This window comes from Chiloscyllium plagiosum, chromosome 22 (genome assembly GCF_004010195.1).
Source record: "Chiloscyllium plagiosum isolate BGI_BamShark_2017 chromosome 22, ASM401019v2, whole genome shotgun sequence".
NCBI classification, from domain to species: Eukaryota; Metazoa; Chordata; class Chondrichthyes; order Orectolobiformes; family Hemiscylliidae; genus Chiloscyllium; species Chiloscyllium plagiosum.
The window spans coordinates 27,441,301-27,468,351 of record NC_057731.1 but is presented as its reverse complement, the minus strand read 5'-3'; the positions used below and the strand labels follow the sequence as shown (position 1 = coordinate 27,468,351).

At 37.4% G+C, this 27,051-nt stretch overlaps 2 protein-coding genes across 4 annotated transcripts in view; one reads left to right on the top strand and one right to left on the bottom strand.

Annotated features, from left to right (window-relative positions):
• Positions 1–15,185, top strand: part of edrf1 (erythroid differentiation regulatory factor 1) — a 69,901-nt gene extending 54,716 nt beyond the window's left edge. For 2 of the 3 annotated variants that reach the window (XM_043712610.1, XM_043712609.1), the window contains exons 22-25: positions 22–175; positions 5,072–5,187; positions 7,926–8,086; positions 11,995–15,185. In XM_043712610.1, coding sequence (XP_043568545.1) covers positions 22–175; positions 5,072–5,187; positions 7,926–8,086; positions 11,995–12,166 — 603 coding nt within the window. In that variant the 3' untranslated portion in view covers positions 12,167–15,185. Of the gene's footprint in view, positions 1–21; positions 176–5,071; positions 5,188–7,925; positions 8,087–8,471; positions 8,662–11,994 lie in introns of those variants that run through there. The other variant, XM_043712612.1, reaches the window with a different exon arrangement.
• A 162-nt stretch (positions 15,186–15,347) lies between these two features.
• On the bottom strand, positions 15,348–26,333 carry mmp21 (matrix metallopeptidase 21). Its single transcript, XM_043712620.1, has 7 exons — positions 25,561–26,333; positions 24,412–25,099; positions 24,047–24,186; positions 19,978–20,119; positions 18,420–18,677; positions 18,168–18,340; positions 15,348–15,942 (listed from the first exon to the last, which is right to left on the bottom strand). The coding sequence occupies exons 1-7, from the start codon at positions 25,843–25,845 to the stop codon at positions 15,643–15,645; spliced, it is 1,986 nt and encodes a 661-aa protein (XP_043568555.1). The 5' UTR covers positions 25,846–26,333; the 3' UTR covers positions 15,348–15,642.
• Between the last annotated feature and the right edge of the window lie 718 nt (positions 26,334–27,051).

Here is a 27,051-nt window from a genome sequence, read left to right as displayed (position 1 = left end):
TTTCTTTTTTCTGAAATCTAGGTTGGTGATGACCATTTTCGTAAGCAGCATCGCAGTTTGGCTGATCTCCATTACAATAAGGCTGTGAAATTGTTTCAGTTGCTGAAAGATGCACCTTGTGAACTGCTACGTGTTCAGCTAGAACGGGTTGCATTTTCAGAATTTCAGATGGCAAGTAAGTAAATGTTAGATTCAAAGAAACCTAATTTTGTTACTGTCATTTTAAAAAGAAATTCTTTTGAGTACTGTATACAATTTTAAAGTAAGGAATTGTAAAGGTACTGCGATAACATGGAGAATAATAGAAAATTTTAAAATCCAGATATTGCCCTAGAAACTCCAAAGTCATCAACCACGGGTGACAGATGCAAATTAAAACATGGACAGGAAAGATAGTGTGATGATGTGTTGGAATCATCAAGTCTAGAGGTGACAGAGGCATATAAGGGTTTCGGCAGCAAAAGATCTTTGCTATTTGTAGCCAGGCAATGTTATAGAATGGAAGTGAATGGCAGTAATGCTGAAATGTGCCTTCAGAACCTCATCTCAAGATGAGATGTGGCACCATAGTAAGAGGTGTACTGGTTTTGCTTTAGACAGTTGAAAAGGAATGGAGTTTGCAGTGCGGACCGACAGCAATACTTAGAGTCATGGAGATGTACAGCACGGAAACAAACCCTTTGGTCCACCTCACCCATCCTGACCAGATATTTTAACCTAGCCTAGTCCCTTTGCCTGCACTTGGCCCATATCCCTCCAAACCCTTGCTATTCATATACCCATCCGGATGTCTTTTAAATGCTGTAATTGTACCAGCCTCCCCCACTTCTTCGGGCAGCACATTCCATACACATACCACCCTCTGTGTGAAAACGTTGCCCCTTGGGTCCCTTTTATACCTTTCGCCTCTCACCCTGAACCTTTGCCCTCTAGTTCTGGACTCCCCCACCCCAGGGAAAAGACCTTAACTGTTTATCCTATCCATGCCCCTCATGATTTTATAAACCTCTATAACGTCACCCCTCAGCCTCCAACACTCCAGGGAAAACAGGTCCAGCCTATTCAGCGTCTCCCTGTAGATCAAATGCTCCAACCCTGGCAATACCCTTATAAATCTTTTCAAGTTTCACAACATCCTTCCATTAGGAAGGAGACCAGAATTGCACACAGTATTCCAAAAATGGCCCAACCAAAGTCCTGTACAGCTGCATCATGACCTGCCAACTCCTATACTCAATACTCTTGACCATTAGAGGAAAGCATTCCAAATGCCTCCTTCACTATCCTATCTACCTGCGACTCCACTTTCAAGGAACTATGAACCTGCACTCAAGGATCTCTTTGTTCAGCAACACTCCCTGGGACCTTACCATTAAGTGTATAAGTTCTGCTCTGATTTGCTTTTACAAAATGCAGCACCTCACAGTTACATAAATTAAACTCCATCTGCAACTTCTCAGCCCATTGGGCCATCTGATCAAGATCCCTTTGTACATTGAGGTGACCTTCTTTGCTGTCCACTACACCTCCAATTTTGGTGTCATCTGCAAATTTACTATACCTCATATGTTCGCATCCAAATCATTTATACAAATGACAAAAAGTAGTGGATCCAGCACCGATCGTTGCGGCACACCACTGGTCCCAGGCCTCCAGTCTGAAAAACAACCTTCCACCACCACCCTCTGTCTTTTACCTTTGAGCCAGTTCTGTATCCAAATGGCTAGTTTTCCCTGTATTCCATGAGGTCTAACCTTGCTAACCAGTCTCCCATGAGGAACCTTGTTGAATGCTTTACTGAAGTCCGTATAGATCATGTCTGCTGGTCTGCCCACATTGATTCTCTTTGTTACTTCTTAAAAAAAAAAGTCCATCAAGTTCATGAGACATGATTTCCCACGCACAAAGCCATGCTGACTATCCCTAATCAGTCCTTGCCTTTCCAAATATATGTAAATCCTGTCCCTCAGGATTCCCTCCAACAACTTGCCCACCACTGATATCAGGCTCACTGGTCTATCGTTCCCTGGCTTATCATTACCACCTTTCTTAAATAGTGGCACCACGTTAGCCAACCTCCAGTCTTCTGGCACCTCACCTGTGACAATCGATGGTACAAATATTTCAGCAAGGGGTTCAGCAATCGTTTCCCTCGCTTCCTGCAGAGTTCTAGGGTACACCTAATCAGGTCCTGGGGATTTATCCACTTGAATGTGTTTCGAGATATCCAGCAGCACCTCTTCCATAATATGGACATTTTTCAAGATGTCACCATCTATTTCTCTACATTTGATAACTTCCTTGTCCATCTCCACAGTGAACACTGATGCAAAATACTCATTTAGTATCTCTCTCATCTCCTCCGGCTCCACACGTAGACTGCCTTGCTGATCTTTGCAGGGTTCTGTTCTCTCCCTAATTACTCTTTTGTCCTTAATGTATTTAGAAAAACAATTTGAATTCTCCTTAACCCTTTTTCATGTTTCCTTCTTGTCCTCCTGATTTCCCTTCCAAGTATACTGCTACTGCCTTTATACTCTTCTAAGGATTCACTTGATCTCTCCTGTCCATACCTGTCATATGCTTCCTTCTTTTTCTTAACCAAAACCTCAATTTCTCTAGTCATCCAGCATTCCCTACCAGCCTTTTCTTTCACCATAACAGGAATATACTGTCTCTGGATGCTTGTTATTTCAACTTTGAATGCTTTCCATTTTCCAACCATCCCTTTACCTACGAACATCTGCCCCCCCCCAATCAGCTTTTGAAAGTTCTTGCCTCATACTGTCAAATTAGCCTTCCTCCAATTTAGAACTTTTTGATCCGATTTCTCCTTTTCTATCACAATTTTCATCGCTATAAGGCCCTGCCTTATTTCCCAAGAGTAGGTCAAGTTTTGCACCTTCTCTAGTAGGTAGATCCACATACTAAATCAGAAAATTGTCTTGTACACACTTAATAAATTCCTCTCCATCTAAACCCTTAACACAATGGCACTCTCAGTCTTATGTTTGGAAAATTAAAATGCCCTACCACAACCACCCTATTATTCTTACAGATAACTGAAATCTCCTTACAAACTTGTTTCTCAATTTCCCTCTGACTATTTGAGGGCCTATAATACAATCCCAATGGGGTGATTATCCCTTTCTTATTTCTCAGTTCCATCCAAATAATTTCCCTGGATGTATTCCTAGGAATATCCTCCCTTATTACAGCAGTAATGCTATCCCTTATCAAAAATGCCAATCCGCCCTCCCCTCTTGCCCACCATTCTATCCTTCCTATAGCATTTGTATCCTGGAACATTACGCTGCCAGTGCTGTCCATCCCTGAGACATGTTTCTGTAATTGCTATGATATCCCAGTCCCATGTTCCTAACCATGCCCTGAGTTCATCTGCCTTCCCTGGTAGACTTATTACATTGATAAATTAAACTGCATTTACTTCAGTCCTACTTTGTTCTCTGCTTTATTCCTTCCTGCCCTGACTGTTTGTTTGACTCGCTCCCTTTTCCAACTGTACCCAGTCTCAGGTTGATCTCTTTCCTCACTATTTCCCTGGGTCCCCCCCCTCCCCACCCTATTAGTTTAAATCCTCCCAAGCAGCTCTAGCAAAACTCCCTGCCAGTTATTAGTCCCTTTCTAATTCAAGTGCAATTCATCCTTGTACAGGTCACTTCTACCCCAGAATAGATGCTAATGTGAACCCTTCTCCCATACACCAGCTCCTCAGTCACGCATTCATTTGGTCTATCCTCCTATTCCTGCCCTTACCAGCTTGTAGCATCGGGAGTAATCCAGATATTACTACTTTCAAGGATCTCCTTTTTAAATTCCTACCTAACTTTCTATATTTTCCCTTCAGAATCCCATCCTTTTCCCTTTCTATGTCGTTAGGAAATTTCTATACATCTAGTACTGAATGTTGGATAATCAGTTTTATTCAATGAGTGTTAAAAAGGTGGTAGTGGCGCAGCACTGAATGCTGTCAGCATGCATGTAAAATCTGATGTTACATTTTAGGATGACGTCAGTGAGAAGCAAGATATTGAAGAAAAACCGCAGATTGCAAGCTATATGTGTAACCTCGTCTCATAATTTTTAACCCTTGAAGACTTGACATAATGTTTGATGAATCCAGTGCGCCTCTTGAAGCAAATATATTTTTTCCGAACTTAGCTTTTGAAATTGATTAATAAAATGGGTATCTGTTTCAGATGGGGTACCAAAACTTCTGTACAGATAATTATTTATACCTCATTACAAAAAAACACAGGGAGGTTCGCTTAGAGTGCAATTGGGATTTAAGCCCAGATTTTACCAGTTTTGCAAAATATCCTCCATTAACTGCTGTTTTTAAATACACTTTTATATTAAGAAAACTTTTGTTTTGAAAAATATATATTGGGTTTTGTAGTGGTTTGGTAAATTCAGCTGAAAATGCAAAAGAATAAAACATTCTAAATCACTGCCATTTTCGACCAAATTAAATCGCATCAGTAATTATTGAAAATGACTTTTTTAAAAAAAAACACAATTTCTATTTAGATTGGTGTTACAGTGGTGGATTACATTTCTAAAAAGAATCATCTTGCAAATGTATGTGTTAGTATTAGTGCACTTGAAAAATTGAGTTTCATTTTAAACCACCTCAAAGTCTGTACAGCTCCTGGGCTTATCTGCTTGCTATTCACTGTATTCCACACATTGAACACAGGTTCTTTAAAAGTTTGAGTGAAATCACTTTGCACCCCAAATATTTCCACTCAGGCTATTTTTTTCCTCCATATTAGCAAGCAGAATAACTTGGCAACTATTGCAGGAAGATTGCTATGCAAGTGTTTCCTAGTTTGCTTTTTGAGCAATAAACCATTTTTGATTAATTTTAAAATGTAAGCTACTCACTTCTAAGTGTTTGTTTAAGTTTTAATTTCTGGTAGGCACTGTGGTCAAGAAAATTGCAAACTACAAACTAACAAGCTTATTCAAAACTTATTTCTATTTTGTTGTAACATTCCTATTAAAATAAAACTATAAAATAGTGAAATTTACTTTCCTTGCTTTGTAGATCAAAACAGCAACGTATCAAAACTGAAGACTCTTTCAGGAGCGCTGGATATAATCATCAACTCAGAATATCCATTTCTGCTTATCCAGAGTGAACTTTCCTGCATGCAAGCACTGGTAAATGTTTTCCAATTATTTTAGTAGGGGAAGGGAAGGAAGGAAAAATGATACAGAAGCTAGCAAGGTTTGTTTTCCACTGAGGTCAAATTCATTTCAAATCAATGAAATGGTTGTAGGTAAAGATAAGGTAGATCTTCCCTCAGCCAGTCAAAGCATCCCTTAGTGAAATCGCTTTAGTATGTTTAGTTGATGATGCTCAGTTGATCACAAATAATAATATTGTTTAAGAGCTGCTAAAATAAGACAGATGTAAGAAAAGCAAATATCTTCCTGCTGGTTCTCTGCAATCAGGATGGAGACCAAGGAGGGTTTTATTCTGCATCTGGATTGATCTGCTTTTGGAATTCTTAGTGATGACATGATTATTGTGTTTCATTCCAGATTCTCTCCTTCAAAAGGTTTGGAAGGAGGGATATTTAACTGACCTAGTGTGGTCTGATACAAGTTTTGGTTTGGTAATACTCGAGCGGGCCATGTTTATTCAATGTATTATTGGACGTATTCAGTCTGGCTTACAAATCTAATGCAGAGTGGGCAGTGACATTACAGTCAACCACAAAGTGTAGAGCAAATATTTCACTGGACAGTCTAGTTTTGACATTGAAGTATTCATGTAATGAATTTAATACTGTCATCAAAGGGCAGTTTATCTTGAGATGAATAGTTACTATCAGGTAGCTTTTGAAAGGTAGCCTGTTTCAGAACCCCGGTAAAAACAAGGACTGCAGATGCTGGAAACCAGAGTCTAGATTAGGGTGGTGCTGGAAAAGCACAGCAGGTCAGGCAGCATCCGAGGAGCAGGAAAATCGACATTTTGGGCAAAAGCCTTTCATCAGGAATAGAACTGTTTCAGAACCCCACCCACTCAAGACTTTGACTAGTCTTATCATGAAACAATTGCATGATTATGATGAGTTTTCTTCGATATCCACGTTGTATAAATTATATATTCAATTGCAGTCTGATGATGCCATCTGGGCACCAGGATTTTAATTGAGTGGGTTTGCTCTATTGACAAACAAGCTGAGTAAAACTGACTGATGCATTTAATTTCAATAAGCACTTGTCTATAGCACTGACGTCATTAGGACCTTAGTGATAGAGTGCTGGATCTCTACACCACTAAGATTCAAATTTGCTCATTTCTGATTTCATTCCCCTAACCATCCTTGAGTATTTGTTGATTGTCAAAAGGAGGGACTTATTATCAAAGGGCAAAAATCCAGTAGGGAGCCAGACAGATTTAGGAAGGGAATTCTGGAGCCTGGATTCTGACCGATAAAAGCATGGCAGTGTTGAAGTTATTAAAAACATAGTAAGGTCTTTCATAGCATAATTGTTCATTTGGTCTGTGATAAAACCAGAAAGGCTCATGTGAATCTGCACTTTTTTTTATTATTGGCAGAATCCAAGATAGCTTCATCTGGGACACTTATCAATTTTCCTTCACTTTTTCACCCATTCATAAATGTCAGATGGTTGCAGGAACACAGGTGATAATCACCCCACATTGGCTAATGACAGTCCTCCAATTCTGAAAAATGTCATAACAGTGTAAGAACCATGGAGCAGGATAATGCAGATCATAAGAGTTTTGAAGTAAAGATTCAGTACTTATGTTGGTATGGAGGCTCCTTAAAATGTAGTCCAGGCAATGTAGGTCACATTTATTTTGCTGCATTCTGCACAGCTTGCAATGTGAAGGGGCAGGTGTTGAAAAAGATATAGCATCAAAAAGAAAGCTGCTTCAGATGAAGAATGATTGATTGTTTATAGACAAATATGAGAAGGAGAGCTGTCTGGGCAGGGAGCAGTTGATGGATGAGTACTTTTGGTAACTTGTATAATCTCTTGATAAGTTGCAAAGGTAATTTAACATTACCACTCCCTTGATTTTGCGTAAAATGAATTGAAACCATTAAGCCCACCCTCTTAATTAGTAAATTTTTAACAGTGCTGACCAGAGAAGAAACAACAAATGCATTGCTAGTGTTGATTTTGGTTTTGAGCTCTATATCGTATTTAGTTACTCTCATAGATTTTTGATTGAACTCCACTACTGAGATGCTGCTCCGATGTCTTCAGCAGAGCTGATGGACCTCACTACTATTTATTGAGGTCCCTTATGGCCAGAGAGACAGAGGTGCCCAAGCTTATGAAAGTGCAGCTGTTATACTTCAACTGCTGCTGGAGGAGCCTTGCCCAGCTAACATTTTGGGATTGTTGCTCACCTTTATTTGATGGGATGTTCAGGAAACACCTGTGTTGACAATATGGGAAGGCAACCTGCATCCTAGTGCCTGTTGTCTGTTTTCACCCTGTGGGTTTAATACTTGTTCCACTAATGTACATTACAGCATATTACGGGAAATCAGTGCTTTGAAAACCATCTTGTCATTAGCTTTTCAAAAAGGGATCTCTGGGGACGAATCTGGAAGCATGCGTTAGGATTATTCTGTTTCAATTTTCACTATCCCACTCTGTCAACAACTCCATAGCTAAGAAAGGGGCCAGATGTTTTGACTACAACGGATCGGCTTTGACCTGACACCAAAACTTTTTTACCAAAAAGTTAGCTAATATGGCCATGTTCTCTCTGTTTATTGTGTTATGGACATTTGTCAAATTATCTTAAATCCATCATGGAGAGATAATAGACGTTAAAAATTTGAATTATCATGAATGTTCAGAAGTCATCTCAAGTTTAAAATTTCTCTTTTTCATATTAATATTAGCAAGGAAATTGTCAAGCATGCCATGATGGCAAAATGCCTGAAAATGATTCCTCCAGCTTGAATGAAGAAGAGATCATAAATCTTGTCAACATTTTTGAAGCTCGATTTTCTTTCCTGTTGTTTCAACTTATCAAACTACTGACCTCTAAAAAGAAAAGCAGGTAATGCAATGCAGTCTTTTCTTTATTTATCAAATTACCACTTTTTGCCAATTTCCCTAGGTATGTTTATTGTGTACTTTTCATGCACAACACAATTGTTTGTGTGTATGCGAACATACTATACAAGAAATAGTAGCAGGAATAGACCATACTGTCTCTTGAGCTTGCTCCACCATTCAGTGTGATCATCGCTAATCTTCTACGTCAACTCCACTTTCATGCTTGCTCTCCATTTCACTTTATGCTCAAGGACACCAAATACCTGAGCCCTAATTACATTCAAAAAAGGCACATCAATAGAAAATTCTAAAGATTCAATTTCTCCTCATCTCATTCCTGAATGATTGATTAATCCTTATCCTGAAGCCATGTTCTTGTTTTCCAGTTCATCTGCCAGAGGAAACAACTTCTGTGTCTTCTCTGTCAAGCCCCCATCAGAATCTTTAATGCTACAATGTGATCACCCCGCAATCTTCTAAACTCCAAAGAGCATATGCCTAATTTACTGAGCCTTTTCTCATAAGACAATACTCTCTTAGGAAATAACCTAGGGAAACTTCACCATACCATCTCTAAGGCGAGTATATTCCTTGGATATAAAGATCAAAACTGAACATTGTACTCAAGGTGTGGTCTAGGCCAAACTCTGTACAATTGTAATTATTCCTTTTGTAAGCATTTTTTCTGCTCAGAAGCCATCAATCTCTGAATTGCAACATTCAAAAAACACTTCTACCCAGCAATCAAGGTGGTGCTTACTTAAAATTTTAAATAGGTCTTTCAAAACACTTTTTGAGGGTCTCCACAGAAGAGTTCAGGGGTTGCAGGAAGTGAATAAGGATGAGAGACAGAAAGGTGCAGACTTGAAGTTGGGAATGCTGCTGTTAAATGGGATTAAAACAGAGAAGTTCCAGGGCCTGATAATTTACATCCCAGAATACTTAAGGAAGTGTCCCTAGAAATAGTGGATGCATTGGTGGTCACCTTTCAAGATTCTATAGACTCTGGAACAGTTCTTATGGTTTGGAGGGTAACTAATGTAACCCCACTTGTTTATATAAAAAGGGGTAGAGAGAAATCAGGGGAATTATAGGCCAGTTGTCATGACACTGGTAGTGGGGAAAATGACAAAGTCCATTATAAAAGATTTAATAGCAGAGCACTTGGAATATAGTGACAGGGTCTTTCAGAGTCAGCATGGACTTATGAAAAGAAAATCATACTTGACAAATCTATGGAATTTTTTGAGGATGTAATTCGTAGAGTTGATGAGAGCAAGACACTGGATCTGGTTCACTTGGACATTGAGAGGCTTTTGATAAGGTCCCACATAAGATTAGCATGTAAAATTAAAGTGCATGGAATTGAGGTAGTGTACTGATTTGGATAGCGAACTGATTGGCAAACAGGAAATAGAGTAGGAGTAAATTAGTCGTTTTGAGTGACAGCCAGTGACTAGTGGGGTATTGCAGGAGTCAGTGCCTAGATTTAGTTGAGGGAACTAAATGTAATAGCTTCAAGATTGCAAACAACACAAAGCTGGGTAGACAGATGAACTGTGAGGAGAATCCAGAGATGCTTCAGTGTGATTTGGACAGATTGAATAGGTGAATGCATGGCAGATAAAATATAATGTAGATACATGTGAAGTGTAGCAAAAACAGAAAGGCAGATTATTTGAATGGCAATAAGGTTGGGAAAGGGGGAGTTACAAAGAGATTGGAGTGTCCTTCTATACTGGTTGCTGGAAGTAAATATGTAGGTGCAGCAGGCAGTGAAGAAGACAAATGATGTGTTTGCCTTCATAGCGAGCACATTCAAGCACAGAAGTAGGGATGTTTTGTTGCAATTGTACAGGACCTTGGTGAGACCACACCCTGGAGTACTGTGTGCAGCTTTAGTTTTCTTATCTTAGGAAGGATGCTCAAGCTTTAGAGGGAATACAGCAAAGGTTTACCAGATTGATTCTTGGAATAGCAGAACTGACTTATGAAAAGAGTCTGGATTGATTAGGACTATGATCCCTGGAGTCTAGAATAATGAGGTAGGATCTCACAGAAACCTACTAAATTCTAACAGGACAAGATACAGTAAACATGGGAAGGGTTTTCTGATGAACATGGTAAGGATTTTTCTGATGAGCATGGCGCCCAAGATCAGGGTCACTCTAAGGAAATGGGGTAGGCCATTTAGACTAAGGAGAAATTTCTTCACCCAGAGACTGATGAGCTTGTGAATAATTTGCCACAGAAGGTCTTTGAAGCCAAAACATTGAATGTTTTCAAGAATGGTGTGCATATGATTCTTGGGGCGAAGAGGATCATAAGGTATTGATAGAAAGCAAGAACAGGGTATTGAATAGGATGATTAGCTATGGTTATATTGAATGGTGGAGCAGGATCAAAGTACTAAATGGCTTACTGTTCTTGTTTTTTTTATGTTAATGTACTGCTGATGTGGCAGCCGAACTACACAAATTCTGTTTATGGGATATAGTGAAGAGTTGAGAGCAGCTGAATAATGAAAATTCAGGAACAAATTCTAGGAATTAGGCAGCTAAATCAGAACCGAGTAGTGCTGGGCAGCTGCAAGGGTGAGAGCATCACTGGTACTGTATAGGGAAAGCAGTGAAGGGTTTGGGCATATCCTGTGAGCATTAATACTTCAGTGTAACTGAGAAATTGGAAGTTGAAGAGCTTACAAGGCAATATTTACCTGATGCAACAAAACAAGATTGGAATTCTGATAAAACATAGGGGCAATTTTAGCCTGGTGAAGCTAGCTATCAGTTAAGAGCTGAAATTGTTGTGCATGAGTACTGGAATGGAGTTTGACTCCAGGGGTGGCTTAGATCCAGAAAAAGGTGATTAACCAGAACAAGAGCAGTTATTAATGCAGTCCATGACCGAATGATTCTGGAAGGAAATTACAAACCGGGTTGCCCAAAATGAAAAATTATGATCCTTATAAAGTTTAATGAGATTTGTTGATCCATCATGTCATAGCTATCTGGGGGAAATTACTGAGAAATTTGTGGGATCTGTCTTGATCACATTTGCCATTAGATTTGGTCTTTGTGGTGTTCAATCACAGTCTATTACCCATTTTTACCACATATTAGTTATGGTTGTTCAAATGGAAGTTATACATGTACTGTTGATTGTATTAATGTTCTAATGCAATGTATATTTAAGTTTATTAAGCATGGAGTTTTGTGGCTTCATTCTCATAGTATGTTCCTGGGATACTGCATTTTATCGAGTTTAAGAGGAAAAGTTATGTTCCCAGGCAGATTGTTACATAAATTTGGCCATCTGACCCACAATTGTAACATCGTAGCAAGACTTTCTTATTCTTGCACTCCAATTCCTTTACGATAAAAGATAAAATACCAATTCCCTTTTTTAATGCTTGCTGTACCTATGTGCTATTCTGTATTCCTTCTAATTTCTTCTGATATTAATAAGTTTTGTGCCTTTTAAAAAGATTATGCCATTCTATCAGTACCAAGGTGAATTCCTCACCTTATGTTCCAATGTGGAGTGAGTATGTATGATGGTATTTTGTTCTGTCAATTTAAGTATCTTTAGGACTAAAATGTGAGGAGGTTTTTATTGTCTCTGAATGGAGAGTGAGGAACTTGTGTTTATGAATAACTCGTAAGTGAACTATGCTCTCTGTCTTATACGTGTATTCTTGTTAGAGGCAAAATCTAACTCTTAATTTTGGCTACAGTAGTTCTAATGTTACTGCTGTTAATCAAAATGCAAATTTAGATACAAGTGGTATTTCAGTTGAAGATGGCTGTTAGCTCATTGTAGTTAAGAGTGATTTGGATCGAGCTCAAATTTGTCAATTTCTGTACTAATTTTGGCTTAAAGTAATGACATTGTTTTGTGTTTTTACAGTGGTGTTGGTGATGATCGAATACTGTTGAAAAACTACAAGCATGCTTATTCAACATTGTTGCGGGCAACAGCAGATAAGGACATCCCTCTAATACAGAGAGTCGAATTGATACTGAGTTTACTGAAATATTTATCATCTAGATCATCAATTGATGAGACTGGATCTGTATGATCATCAGTTGTTTCCCCCATTGCTGTACTCAAAGGCCCATTATAAAATTTGAATTTATTTTTGCTAAGATGATCGTTGAACAATGACAGTTGAAATAACCTGTTTAAAGGCAAATTAGCAAAATTCAAAAGGCATTTATCACTCGATACATAAATCTTAAATCATTGGAGTTATCGGTGTGGATAGTACTTACAAATGACTGGTACCAATTTAAACTGTCTTGTAGCAATAATTTAGTTTACCCATGAATGTCATATTGACACACAGGCAAGAAGTTCCCAGGTTCAGATCTTGTTGTGAGTAACCCATTTCCATCAGGCTGTCAGTAAAGCTGCTGCTGGTACCTATATTATCCCTGAGGTGAGAGGAGGAATAACATTCATTGTCCCTGTTTTCAATAGCTTTTCAGTTACCCTTCTCAGAAATGGAATAAATGCAATGTCTGGTAAAGACAGTAGTACTTCAGATTTGAATAGTTTCTTCCGACATTCTACCTCCACTTGAAGAATGGCCACTTGATGAGGAACTGAGGAGACCTGTCTCACAACATGAGTCACTGCCATCAAGAGAAAGAGAAAATTGCTAACCGAAATAAACTGTTTTTTGTTGAAATGAAATTGTTCTTCAAATATTGTGAATTACAATATGTGTGCACCTTGTATTCAGAGGTTTGTCAGTGAGTTTCTACATGAAATACGTACGTAATTGTTTACATTGTAAATACTATCAAAATGAATGACCCTCTTTAGATGTTGATTAATGAATGGAAATAGATATATTAATGAATTTTTAAGCCCTTAACTCGCAAAGCAGTGTTTCATAAATTGGTACAAGCAGCAAGTTGCATTTTAGTTGCTTATTGAACAAAATATTCATATATTAATAACTAAGCTAGCATGTTTCTCTTGGTGGCAATGTACAGATAGTAAAGATTTATTTGCTTTTAAACCAATGTGTCGATGAATCAAGTGGAAACCAGTACCGTGAAGCTACTTTCAAGGAAAAAGGTGAACTAAACTTTTTGAACATCTGCATTCATAACTAGTTGATGAATATCAGGATGGTTCTTTAAAATTCTTAAAATGTGGGAAAATTGCTGGGAAAATCATAATTTATTGCCAATTACTACTTGTTATTAAGAAGGCAATACTGCAGTTGGTGTGATGCAATTGCTGCCACAATATGGAGGGCATTTTTGATCCAGCAACAGTGAAGGAATGGGAATATCTAAACTTATATAAATAAAACTTGGGAGTTGATAGTCCTGTGCACCTGAAGACTTTGACTTTCTAATTGGAGGTCATCAGCTTTGGGAGAAAGGCAAAGATATCTTGGCAGTTTCCTACAGTGCATTGCATAGATAGAAGATAATGCTGGAATTGAAGGTTGGTGCACATTTGATATAGGAGATGAATTGCTGACCATGTGGAATTTGATGTATGGTGTTAAGATCATCAACTGTTGCAGCTATGTGTACGTAGGCAATTGGACAGTGAATTGTATCATTTAGCCCCAAGACGGGTTTGGGAAGTTAGGAGGTAAATCATTCTTTGTAGAATACCCAGTCTCTGATTTATTTAAGATGTTTATATAGTTTGTCCAGTTGAGTTTTTGGTTAAGAATGATTCCCATGATGTTGAGAGTGAAGAACTTGACTGTATTAACGGCATTCAGTGTCATGATATAGTGAGGCTCACTACCTCATTGAAATTGTCATTGGTACTTTTGTGACACAAATTTTACTTGCCTCTTATCAGCCTTAGTCTGAATGGTTTGTTGTCATAGGCTTTCTTATTGACATTCAAAGAGGATGTAAGGCAGGAATTAAGCAGCTATTTATGTGCACAATTTTCATTTTGGTCATTAGTACTGATAGTTTTGTGAAATAAAGGAGTACACTCGCTTCGGAATTATTTTAAAATTATTTAACTTTCATTGCTGTTGCAAATGATTGGGGGAAAAGGGTGTTACACATGATAACACACTCCTTGGTCAGAAGGTTAAACGTTTACAGTTACACAAGCAGATTGTGTTTTGATAAATAAAATTCAATAAATGAATGTCTGGTTGTAAGCTTGCTCGCTGAGCTGGTAGATTTGTTCTCATCTGTTTCGTCAGCATGTTTCGCCAATGAAGCCTTCATCGGCGGTTCACTGATGTGACATAGCATGGTGATGAAACTTCGGAGAACACATCCACCAGCTCAGTGAGCAAACGTACAACCTGATCCATAACCTGAGCTACAAATCTTCTCTAAAATCACAAATGAATGTCTACTTTTCAAGATGTACAGTTTGTATATTACATAATAGCATTGCAGGACTTTTGCTAACATGTAAAGTTTGTAACTACAATTGTGTATATACATTGAAAAAGTGTGCAGTGTTCTCCAGGTAATTTGGAATGCAACATTCTTTTCTAAAAATCAGGATTGAATTTAGAAATTACTTCATGTACTGTCAATTTAAGAAGTGTGAAGAATGGGAAAATATAAAAGCACATGTAGAATCTGGGACTAGTGTGCCTGATAACTAGTACCAAATGAAGATTCTGATAGTTTTGTTTAGGTCAGGTTTTATTCCCTTGGTTTTCTATGAAGTTTCAACTGTATTTTGGGCCGAATTGGAGAATTTTATTCAGTGAAAACAGCTATTTATGAATCCATCTCAAAATTTGTCAGCTTTTAAAAAAAATGTTAAGTGGAAGATAACTAGGTTTCACAGGATAACACAAGCCATATTAAAAATGTTGGAAGTTAAATGAACAAGCTGGTTACTTTATTTATAGTTTATTGCAAAAGTGTTGCAAGATCTGAAATTCTTTTGTAATTTTTATAGTTAAAAAGTCAGATTTTTCACGTTTCCTGTTCAATAAGTGCATATTATCTGTATATGAGAGCTCTGCAGAGTTTACTCAGAAATGCATATTGTTTGGAAGAATGGGTTTTTTCCTGCTGCTAATAGACACAAACTAATACTATGCGACATTTTTAAACAATATAATAAAATATGAAACAACCCATCATGCAGTTTGTTGTCAATTGAAGTCTATGTACAGTGATACCAAACAAATATGTAAGCTAGAACAGGCAGTGAAATGTCAAGACAGTTTGAATTAGAAAACAAATTTGTATGTAGTACTTACATGGAAAACAAATTAATTAGTTTGACTACATTTGTTTACTTGTCCACTGTTTTCACAGTGTTATAAATACGTTAGCCTTAATGTATTATGATTTAACAAATATAAAAGTCTTTATCTATGGAATTACCAACAGTTTGGCACAACTTTACTACAGATGGTTTCAACTTTTAATTTCTAGTCACATGATTTTGCATATGCCTGGGATAAAATCTTGTAGTATTAAATGTAAAAAGCAGGCTAATTGTGCATTTACAATGCAAAACCGCCTTTGTCATATATGCCTTAACCACTTTTCACAGGTTTCCAGTTTGTGAAAACATTTGAAGCAATTTTTAATTCTTATTCAGCATTGAATAATGGACATCACAAATATCAAACCACTGATCTGATATATTTTTCTTAGGCATTAGACCATTTATTGGCAATAATGGGTTCTGCTTTTTATCCCAGTCATTGACTACTTTCCAAAAGAAATTACTTTTGAAGAAAAATATGGACTGGTAGTGGTATGAGTAGTACGCAGCATTCAGATTTTCAATGGGATGATCGTTCTGTACAACTGGTGGAAATACGTCTATAATTCTTTTTGGATATCCATTAATCTGGTTAGTATTCACATTGAAAGTGATCACCTATAAAGAAATTGAATGCAGTAAGACTTGGGAAGTGTCCATTTCAGGTGTACAAAAGCATCACTTTTTTTGTTTCCAAAGTAATCCAGTATCCCTGAACCATAATTAGATGAAAAATCATTGGACAAGCCTTAAAAAAAACTCTTCCCCTCAAAGGCTCAGTCATCATTACCAAATTATTTTCAAATAAATCTTAAAGTTACCATCAAATCTTAAAATACTGTTTCCTGCTTGTTTTTTTAAAATTTGTTTTACTAATTAAAATGGTCCTTCAAAAAAAAAGAATTATGGTCTGATGAAATGTGTTAACTGAAATTTTATAATGAAAAATTGTCACTGGTAAGTGATCAGTTGAGTCACTTGTGAAATCAGCATTTTTATTGGTCTACTTGCACCTATGAAACGCTACATCATGCAGGGGTGCAATAATGCACTAATCCTGTACTTACGGATGTTTTCAAATATTAAGTTCTTCTAGCCAAACCAAGATAAACAGCATAAGAATTATTTTTAATGGCCTGATCAGAGTTATGACACTGGTGAGACTTGAACCTAGATACCCGACTCAGAGTTAGGGACACTACCATTATGCCACAAGAGGCCTAGGCATTAGAATTTAAACAGATCCTGTCAAGCTCTCTTGTTTATCTTAATTTTTCATCTGTTAGAGCATTTAATAATCTGATGCATGAGGGCCAAGTCTATGACCTTGACTAATGAGATTTAAACAGGAACAACACAGAATAAGGTAAATTACATACTCCCAAGACCCAATGATAGAGACATAGAGATGTCCCAACAAAAACAGATCCTTCGGTCCAACTTGTCCATGCTGACCAGATAGCCCAACCCAATCTAGTCCCATTTGCCAGCACCCAGTCCATATCCCTCCAAACCCTTCCTATTCATATACCCATCCGATGCCTTATAAATGTTGCAATTCTACTAACCTCCACCACTTCCTCGGTATAGAGAAGACACAAAATTACATTGAGGAAAAGCTAAAAAGGTAAACAAACTAAAACTATAATCATGCAGCTTCAATTGTATACTTAAGCAATTGACTGATGAGAGTTGCAGAAAAGCAAATGACCATCAAAAGGGTCATTTATCTTTTAAGTGTCAGCCTTAAACTTGTGCTCTTTAAATAAATAAATGCCTTAAACAGCTTCTGTAACAAAAGGGTCAGCATATTAACAAACTTGGCAAACTCAAATCAAACTGTTAGTCTGGGATATGATGCACCCTGGTGCCTACAAAGCCCACCGGTGATGAAAGGTCTAGTGAGCCTGTGGACTCCACGTGGAAGTACTCATGCACCCAAATGTGAACATAACCATTGAAAAGGGGGCAGTCAGGTGTTAAATCCACCCCATGCCTGCTGTGCCTTAACTTTTTTTTAAGGGTTTTTAATTTGTAGCTACCCAAGCTCCTTATACTCCAATTGACTTTTAGGTATTGTATGTTGAAGGCAAGTGGTGTAAATGATTCAAATTGTGCTGATAAACATTTTTTTCATATTCTGTTCAGCGAGGCTTCCAATGAGAAGAGGACATGCAGAAAAAGTTAGTATTGAAGGAATCTGAAGTCCTTTGAGGGTTGGAGGAGGTCACAGGAATGAGGAAGGGTAAAGCCTTGGAGTGTTTTGAACAAGAAAATTAGAATTTTAAAAATAGATTCATGGATAGAAACCAATATAGAGCAGCAAGCAGCAATAATGGTTAACAGGATTTACCATGTGATCTGGACATCAGGGTTCTGAATGAGTCTAAGTTTGCAGAGATTTGAAGAAGGGAAGTCAGGCGTGCAATGAAAGAGTCAAGCCTGTAAGTTACAAATACATGAATTAAAGTTCCAATGGTGGGACAGAGGAGTGACAGGAAAGGAAATTAGGGAACAATGTGAAGAGGATGTATAGTCAGTTTCCATTCTAAATGTTGTTGTAGAGAATTGCATAAATGTAAGAATTTTAAAACATTTTGACATTCAACACAAGGAATTCCAATCTTATTGAAATAACATTTTGACTTAATTATTTTTGAGTATAGTCTGTAACTAATTTAGATAGTAATCTTCGGTAGTGCATTTAGTGAGGGTTTTCCCAAAATAGCATTATTAGAGCAATTTCAAATGATAGCAGAATTTGGCACAAAGGTGGCCAAATGGTTCAGACTGCAAATTCTAGCAATGTTGCCCACATCCCAAGGACACAAAAGAAAACTTACATTTGAACTTTTGAAGAAATATATGTTTTGGTCCCTTTTATTGTAAAAAGCAGTATCAATTGGACCTTGAACACCTGGAAAACCTTCAGAAATTAATTTGGGATATTTCTTTCCCTCTGCATCCTCTGTGTATGCTTGATCATTTTCATTGTCATATCGCCAAAATTGGGTACCTGTATAACAGTACAAGTAGATATTGAAATTAACATCTCATTAATTAACTGGTTTAAAATTTGTTGATGATTGAATCACCTTTGAAGAAATAGATGGCATCTCTTGTCCATGTCCATATATGTACAAAAGCATCAATGCCACTACTTGGGATTCCTTGCCAACCAACTGAGAGTGGAATGGGATCTCCATAACGTGTTCGATTGTTACGATTTTCATAAAGCCAATACAAGTTATTTCTGAAGAAGTATGTGTTAAATTGAATTATTGTCTCCCCATATTCATTCTTCTCGCTATGAATCCAGTCGAACACTGTGTCGAAAGGACTATTGCACACACCTGAAAAGAATGATCTGAGTCAAATCTATTGCCATTGTAAAATAAAGTTCAGTAATTATGACGATTACAAGCTGTTATATTTTAGAATGTTGTATTTGTAATAGCAAGCAAGTCACATGGTTCTTTCAGCATCTGTGAAATTAGGGATTTTGGATCCAAAAATAACTCCAACTCTGAATGCACTGAATGCAAAGTCTCCTCCTTTTGCTCATCTGGATGAGTCAACACTTAATTTGCAGCTTTCTACACTCAAATATCCAGGCCACATTCTTTGTTCCTTCAGTTTGGCTGCATTTTCATTCGATTTCCTGACATTAGTCACTTGGCGGATCAACTTTTTGCGCTAGCTTGTTTTTATTAAGATAGATTATTACAATTAGATTGGTTAGAGAGAAGTGGGGGACATTTACGTTGCATGAGAGCTAGATGTTTGGAGGTGCAACTTTTCTCAAAAAATGTTCACGTTCTGGAACAAATTGCTATTGTTTCACTCATTGCAAAGGGAGAGTTGTGCTAATTTTGGTTAGAAATCTCAGCATACAGAAGGTAAATTACATATTAAGTATAATAAATAATGGTCTTGTTGACAGATTTTCATTGCTAAAGGCTGCTAGAGGAAATTCTCAGTATTTTTCTTAAATTGTTTTGTCTTTCCAAGGAGATTATTTAGTTATGAATTGCTGTTGTGAAGCAAGATGTTACAAGTACTGCATTGGAGGGGTGAGGATTAGGCCTCTCCACTATGTCACCACTGTATCTCATTTAAAAAAAACTCTTTAATTAAGAAACCCTTTGACCAAAGCATTGGCTATCCCAATTAGTATCTCCTTTGACTTGGTATCTATATTTTTAAGCATTTATGGAAAAGAGGTGAAATTTGTACATTGTAAAAATAACAAAACTTGCTTTTTAAATTTTAAAGGTCTCTGGACTTGTCCCTCAGTTTCTCAGCCGAGAAATGAATTGTTTAATCAACTCTTCTGAAAGCTCAGATCTTTAATTGACAAACAACCTAAAGATGCAGTTCTGCAAGAATTTCATTGCAAATTGCTTTACCGACAAACTAGGGAGAGACTAAGCTGTAGAAGGTTCTATTATGTTGGACCAAATCATTCTAAAAACATGCCTCAACGTTATTTACCACCTGCAATATTATTGTAATTGAGCATTCATTTTTTATTGATACTGGATTTGATTGATGGCAGCCTGTAATATTAAGAAAATGTCTTTAATGTGTTATAGGTAATTAAAATATTCATTAGATATTACTGAAATTTAAATTTGGGTGTTTTGCTCTTACCATAGAGTTGCTGAATCGCTTTCCTGTCAAGCCAATCCAGCTCAAACATCGAATCTTGTGGAATGTAGCTGGGCTGCATCACTGAGCCCATTCTGTAGATATGAGGTAAACCCAGTACATGACCTAATTCATGGACAGCCACCTATACATTTGGGCAAATTGAAATATGTCATGAAATAAGCTAACCAAAGAATGACTAGTCAACTCCATATTACATCTGCACCCTTTGTGTTCCAATGTTGGTTAGATTACCATGCTGAAACAAGGAGCATTAGTTTTGTATGCTTTCAAATTATTAATAGTGTTAAAACCCAGAATATGTAGGTAAGTTTCTAAGCAAGCAATGCTTTCAGCAAAAGCAAGTACAATAGATGCCTTTGATCTGAAACAGAGAAGATCTGGAGAAACTCAGCAGGTCTGGTAGTATCTGTGCAGAGAGAAACAGTTAACATTTCAAGTTAACATTCCAATGTATTTACAAATGGTTAACTCTATTTCTCTTCTCATAGATGCTCAAAACACCCGCAATTCTTCAGCACTTTGTTTTTGTTTATTTCAAGAAAGTCCTTGAACTGTTTTGTTAACTGTTTCAAACACTTGACAGTGAAGATACTACAACTGGCTTTACCAATCTGGCATAAGAGGGAAATTCTATTTTCTAATTTTGACATCCATTGATTGTACCTGCTGGCAAGCAGATCTAGCTTGCCTGCACTCTCCCTAGAGAGGCTGTTTAAAATTGCCATCCAATCTTCCACTGTATTGAAACCTACAGTGGAGAAAAAGGTATTTAAATTATTCTGTGCTGACTATTTGAAGAGGCTTGTTGCTTCAGTCCACAGCTCTACAACCATCTATGTTCCTCATCCTCCAGTACCTATTCAACTTCCTTTTACAAGTTATTTAAAGAATCAACTTGCACGGCCTTTTCAAGAACCAGTCCATTAACTCCAAATTGAAATACTTCTCCTCATCTCTCTAGATCTTCAGGCTCTGATTTTAACTCTCTGACCTCTGGTTATTGATTCACATGGGAGGGAAGAGCTATTCTAGGTCTATTGTCAGGCCTGCAAGTCCTGAAAACAGATAATTAGTTGTTTTTTTTTTAAAGCTATATTATCCAATTTTGAAAGCGGACATTGGCATAGTCTAGCAATTATATGATGCAAGTTGACTACAATTCTGAAAAATTCTAATAGCAATGATCAAACCAGGGTTTATACATTTATCCTCCTGGAATCTTCAGCCCTTTCATTTGACTGGATACGACAGTCACAAACACAAAAGAACAACAGTAATACTCTCCAGCAGCAGAGGAAAACAAAAGTTAGAATCATCAAACTATTTTTACTTGTGGAGCACTAAAGCATCATCTATTTCCTAAGATGAACAATAGATTCTTGGCCAGAGGGTAAAAACAACTTGATAAGAAGAAACTGAATCCTTATGGGCTTGTCACATGACTAACCTCCTCTGGTCTCTGAAAAATGTAATTGCGATGTTTGTGTTCCTCCCCATCCTTACCTCAATCTGCTAAGAATCAAACTTAACATGAGATTCCAGGCTAATGGCTAAGCCAGCCTCAAATCCAAGTAAATTTCCTGAAAACTTGTTTCTCTGAGAAAAAAAAATGTACTTGCCTGCAAAGTAAACTGATTCCCTCTTTACATATCTTGGTACACCCTCACCACCTTTGAAGAAATTCTTTAACACCTCACCTTCAGTCAACTGGTCAATAACTTACTGGACTCAGACAACTTTATGAATGAATATTCATGTCTTTGATTTTTAAGTTATTCTCAATTGTAAACGCCTGTTCCTTTTTGCTTCTTTGTTTGCTTGTTTGTTAGTGCATGGGTTGCAACAATCATCCCTGGGTTTGAATGCATGAATAAACCATGCTCAAGAAAATTTGTTGTGGGTTACTTTAAAATCAGACTTCAGCAGGGGCTTTGGGAGAAATACACCACATTCTGCTTCAGAAAGGGGGTTGGGGGAGGAGGGGAGAGAGAAGGGGAGAACATTGCTTGTTAACAGAAGGTGGAAGATAAAGGAGTTTGTTTTATCTGTCTCTCTCCTGTCTTAACACATTCAAAACGTTTCATCTTCAAATTTTCATTCAAATTTCACTGCTCCAAGGAGAACTGTCCTGACTCTTCAGCCTCTCCTCTATCCTCTTGCTCTTTCCTGAAGTGTAGTGCTTGGAATTGTCCACAGGACACCTACTAAAGCCTAAAAAAAACACAAAATAAAAACAAAATGTTTGGGAAGATCAATGGGTTTGGCAGCATCTGTGGAAACAAACAGTTAATGTTGAAAGTCTAATATGACACTTCTTTGAAGAATTTTTGTCACATTGGACTCAAAACATTAACTTGATTCACTCTCACAGACTGCCAGATCTGTGGGGTTTCTCCAGCATTTTTTATTTTTATTTAAGACTTCAACATTGATAGTATATTGCTTTTATTTAAGTGATTCATGAATTCTTTTTACCTCTACTTATAAACAATTTTTTTTTGTTTAGTCATCTTATCAACCTGCCCTGCCATCTTTAAGCATTTCTATATATCATGGTTATAACATCATAAGAAATAGGAACAGGAGCATTCAGTATGATCATGGCTCATCCAACACTCTTCGCGTCCACTTTCTGTTTTCTCCACAACCCTTGATTTGCCTCCTGATGAAGAATCTCGCTATCACAGCCTTAAGTATACACAAGTACTCTGCATCCCCAGCTTCATGTGGCAAGTAGTTCCGAAGACACTCAACATTCTGAGAGAAGAAATTCCTCATCTCAGTCTTAAATTGGCATCCTTTTATGCTGAGCTATGCCTTCTAATCTTAGACTGTCCCATGAGGGAAATGTCCTCTCAGCATTCATACTGTCAGGCCCCTTAAGAATTCTATACGTTGCAATGAGATCACCTCTCCAACCTCTCAATCTTCTAAAGCCCATTAAGTAGAGTTCCAACCTATTTAGCTTTTGCTCATAAGAAATCCTTCCATACTAGGGATCATCCAAATGAACCTTCTCTGAACTGCCTCCAACTGCTATTTGCAGTTTTCGAAACAAAACCATTTATACTATGTTTCAATATTAGTTCTCCCAAATCATTTAACATTTATCTGCACTAAACATCATTTGCCACACTTCTGCTCAATTCACCATTTTGCTTGTCATCCCCAAGTCTAAAACTATGCTCACCATTATCTATAATATTGCTAAACGTTGTATTACCTGAAACATTATGTAGATTATTTATTAGAATTGAAAAGAGCAGCATATCTAAACTTGACTTTTAGGAACACTGCTAGACACCCCTCCCAACCTGTAAAATATCCATCCACAAATACACTTTGCTTCCTAACACTTGAGACAAATAGACTCAGGCCTAGAACTACCTAGTGTATCCTTTCCACTTTGAACTGTAATATCACTCTTTAATCAATAAGATTAAATAAATAATAACATTAATCAATAATGTTATTATTGAATTTAATCAATAATAACAAACACTCTTCACTCTTTGTTTCCCTACTTTTCCTGAAGATGTGGCAACTACCATTATTAAACATCAATTCTTGACCACATCACAATCTTTTGTCTCAGCTTGACTTTGCAGCTCACCAATCCTATTAGTTATGCTACAAACATTGATTTGTATATGTAAGTTTCTTCATCACTTTTGCTATTTTCCACAATCTGGTTCCATTTTTTTGGGATATTGCCACAAGTAATTTAAAATACATGAAGTGTTGACACAAAATAAAAATAAACCCGCTGTGACTCAAAACGGTGTGAATGCACAGCAAAATATTTCCACCTCTTTCTTTGTACTACTGTAAGGGTAGGCACCAATGTCAATTATATTATAGCAATGCCATTTAAATATAGTTTTCAAGATGAGAGAAAATTATGAAATTTAAGGATATTACAACAAATATTCTCTGAAATATTTCAGTTCAAGAAGTTTGGAATCGACCTGTTACAAATTTAACCACAAACATAGAAAGTGAAACATAAAAATAAGTAAGGTTCAGAAATGCTGGTGATGATTCTTACTTTCAGTAGGCTAATTCCATTCCCATTGTTTGGTGTTGTAAAATGGTCATCATCATCAAAATGAATGTCACCAAATTGCCAAGCATGAGCAAATTCCTGTCCATTGCCATCAAATGTTCGTGTGCAGCCCATATGTCGACCTGAAGCAAAAATGATCATGCTTAATACGTTAGTACTTATCATTTGGACTACAATTGATGTATACCAAGAAAACACTTTTCCACGGCAAAGTATCAAACCTCACATAATTGTTCGTTCAAATCTTTATTTTATTGATACACAAAAGTTAGCATATTTTCTCTTCTTGGGTTAATGAAGTTTTAACTAGTCTGTAGTTGTTAAATGGGACATGTATATAACATTACCTGTCCCAAAGCCAAGTTTGATGTCAACCATTGATGCAGGAGAATGGTTGTCTTCTTCAAACTCTAGAGGAATTACTTCACTCCACATCCTAAAAGCCATTCTGAGCACATGTTTCTGTTCTTCAACAGAGAGTTGGTTGCTATAACCTTCTCCCATCAGGCGCCACGTAAGTTTTGCTTTAGAAAAGGCCATTTTCGGTGCTCTATTAAACAAGTCCGGGCCAACAGGCACCTCTCGCTGACTGGGAGAAAGCAGTATCTTTACAAAACGCTTCTTGCGAACTTTGGAGGTTCCAGTCATGTTGGCACCACCATTGGTATCAGTTGTTTTGTTGAAATCAGAGGTTTGGTTGAGAATATCGTGTGTCTCATTATCCATAAAAGTACTTTCAGACACTAATCTATCGGGGACCCCACATCGCGGTTTGTTCATAGCTTCCTGGGTGGCTTTGTTAAGCTCTCCCGTCACCGGGATCCCGTTGGCCTTCTGGAACTGTTTTAAAGCTTCAATGTAAGCAGAGGACTCAGCTTGAGATTGTTGCCATTGTTTGGAAGCTGAGGCGCCTTCCTTGATACGATCCAACCAATCTTGCGGAGCTCGATGTTCATCTGCAGAGTTCTCAGTTTTCTGGCGTTGAATGTTCTCCCAGTTTATTTGATCTGTCCAGCCATATTTACGCAGGTATTCCTTGAATTAAAAAAAACAAAATATTTTCCCAAATTCAATAAACATGTCGTACCGAAGTTTAACAGGTAAGCATGCAAATGAAATAGAATGAGAAAATGCTGGAAATTCTCGATAAGCAGAATCTGTGGACGACAAGTGTCTTAGGTCAATGACTTGGTCAGAACTGGTGTGTAAAACTCGGAGGGTATTGGTTCACGTTGCATTTTACACCATTCTCAATCGCCTGAAACTGCAGCCGCATTCAAATTTCTTCCTCAATTCAGCCACGTCACATCAACATATCTGATCCAAAACCCTGCCCTAAAGAATAGACAAAGATTGTTCAGATCCCAGGGGAATGGTATTCCAATTAGACATGACAGCACCATCTCCTCAAATACATCTCAGTGGCTTCGTAATAAACCAATATACCACAACTAACGAGTTTCACCGATAATAAACGTTCAGCTGTGCTTTCCTACCTCAGCCGCAGCTTGGTTCCGGACGGGACGTGCCTGGTGTTGTGAGGATGAGGAGATGTCCGAGTAATCACGATTATGAAACAGTTTCTCACAGTGCCCCACAGTGAGCCAGAACACGCTCAGGTATAAGACGAGCCGCATGTTGACGATTACTAGCCGGTCTCGCCAACCTACGAAGTTTATATACCAAACGCAGCCAGCCTGATACAATCCACGTTCGCCAAACTTCAAATAACCTCTTCGAGTTTCGCAAATATTCTTTTCAATCCCACCCGCGGAGTACATCGGCTCCCTGAATTCTGGTGTTATTTGTTAACGGACCCATGGTATATTTACAGCAACACAATTTCAATAGAAAGAACATATAAGTGTTGCGTCCTTTGGCTTTTGCATTTTAAAAGGTGAGCTGCTGTGTAAAATGAGATTTGTAACCAGGATGCGGTCATTCTCTTGTTTAGATTTCTAAAGTTGGTAAACACCGTTTATTTCAGTTATGTAAATTTGATAGTTCTCTAAATGTAACAGTTATGTAAATTTGACAACGATGGAACTGCGATAGCCATTTGCGGCCAGAATCATCTGGTGATTATGAGCTTAATGTGAAAAAATTAACTTTACATCAATAAAACGTTGTGTTTCGAGCCTACTTTCCCAATTTTGTTCACATTTTAAATTAATGTTTTAAACAAAAAGAATTCAAATTGTCCCATTCTCGACTTTATTTACGATCTTAAAAATCACACAACACCAGGTTCTAGTCCAACAGGTTTAATTGGAAGCACTAGCTTTCGGAGCGACGCTCCTTCATCAGGTGATAAAGATGATCAGGTGATATTTACGATCATTGGTAAATATAACTTGGAGGACTTCCCTTCAGGAAAGGAGTTTTGAGAACACCACGCCAAAAGGAATGCAGTTGGTGATTTTTTTTCAGCAATTATTTGCTGATAGTTGAACGGGCTGTAGATTATTTTCGGGTGGTTGATGGAGGCAAACTGTAAACTTTAGAGTCGACTGCAATTTGAAAGTTGTCAGGAAAAGTGTGAATCAATCCAATCGTACTTTTACCCTTGTGTAAAAATCACTTTCAAGAACTCTGTGTTGCATCAAGTCGATTTGGGGAGCTTTATATTCAAAATTCTGAATCGTGCAAAAAATAAAATATAGGAAATTTTAAAGGAAATTACAGGAGATTTTAAATGATCGGAGAGGTGCATAATGGCTGTACCTAAGAGAATGTAACATGTGCAAAGGGGATTGGAGGATAGATACTTAATTCTCTTAAATGTTTGACATAACTATTATTTCAAAAAATCATTGATTTTAATTGGTTTGATTATGTTAAATGCCTTGCTTTAAAATTTAAGTAGGTAAAAACAAGGACTGCAGATGCTGAAAACCAGAGTGTAGATTAGAGTGGTGCTGGAAAAGCACAGCAGGTCAGGCAGCATCCGAGGAGCAGGAAAATCTATACAGAGTTCTTGAAAGTGA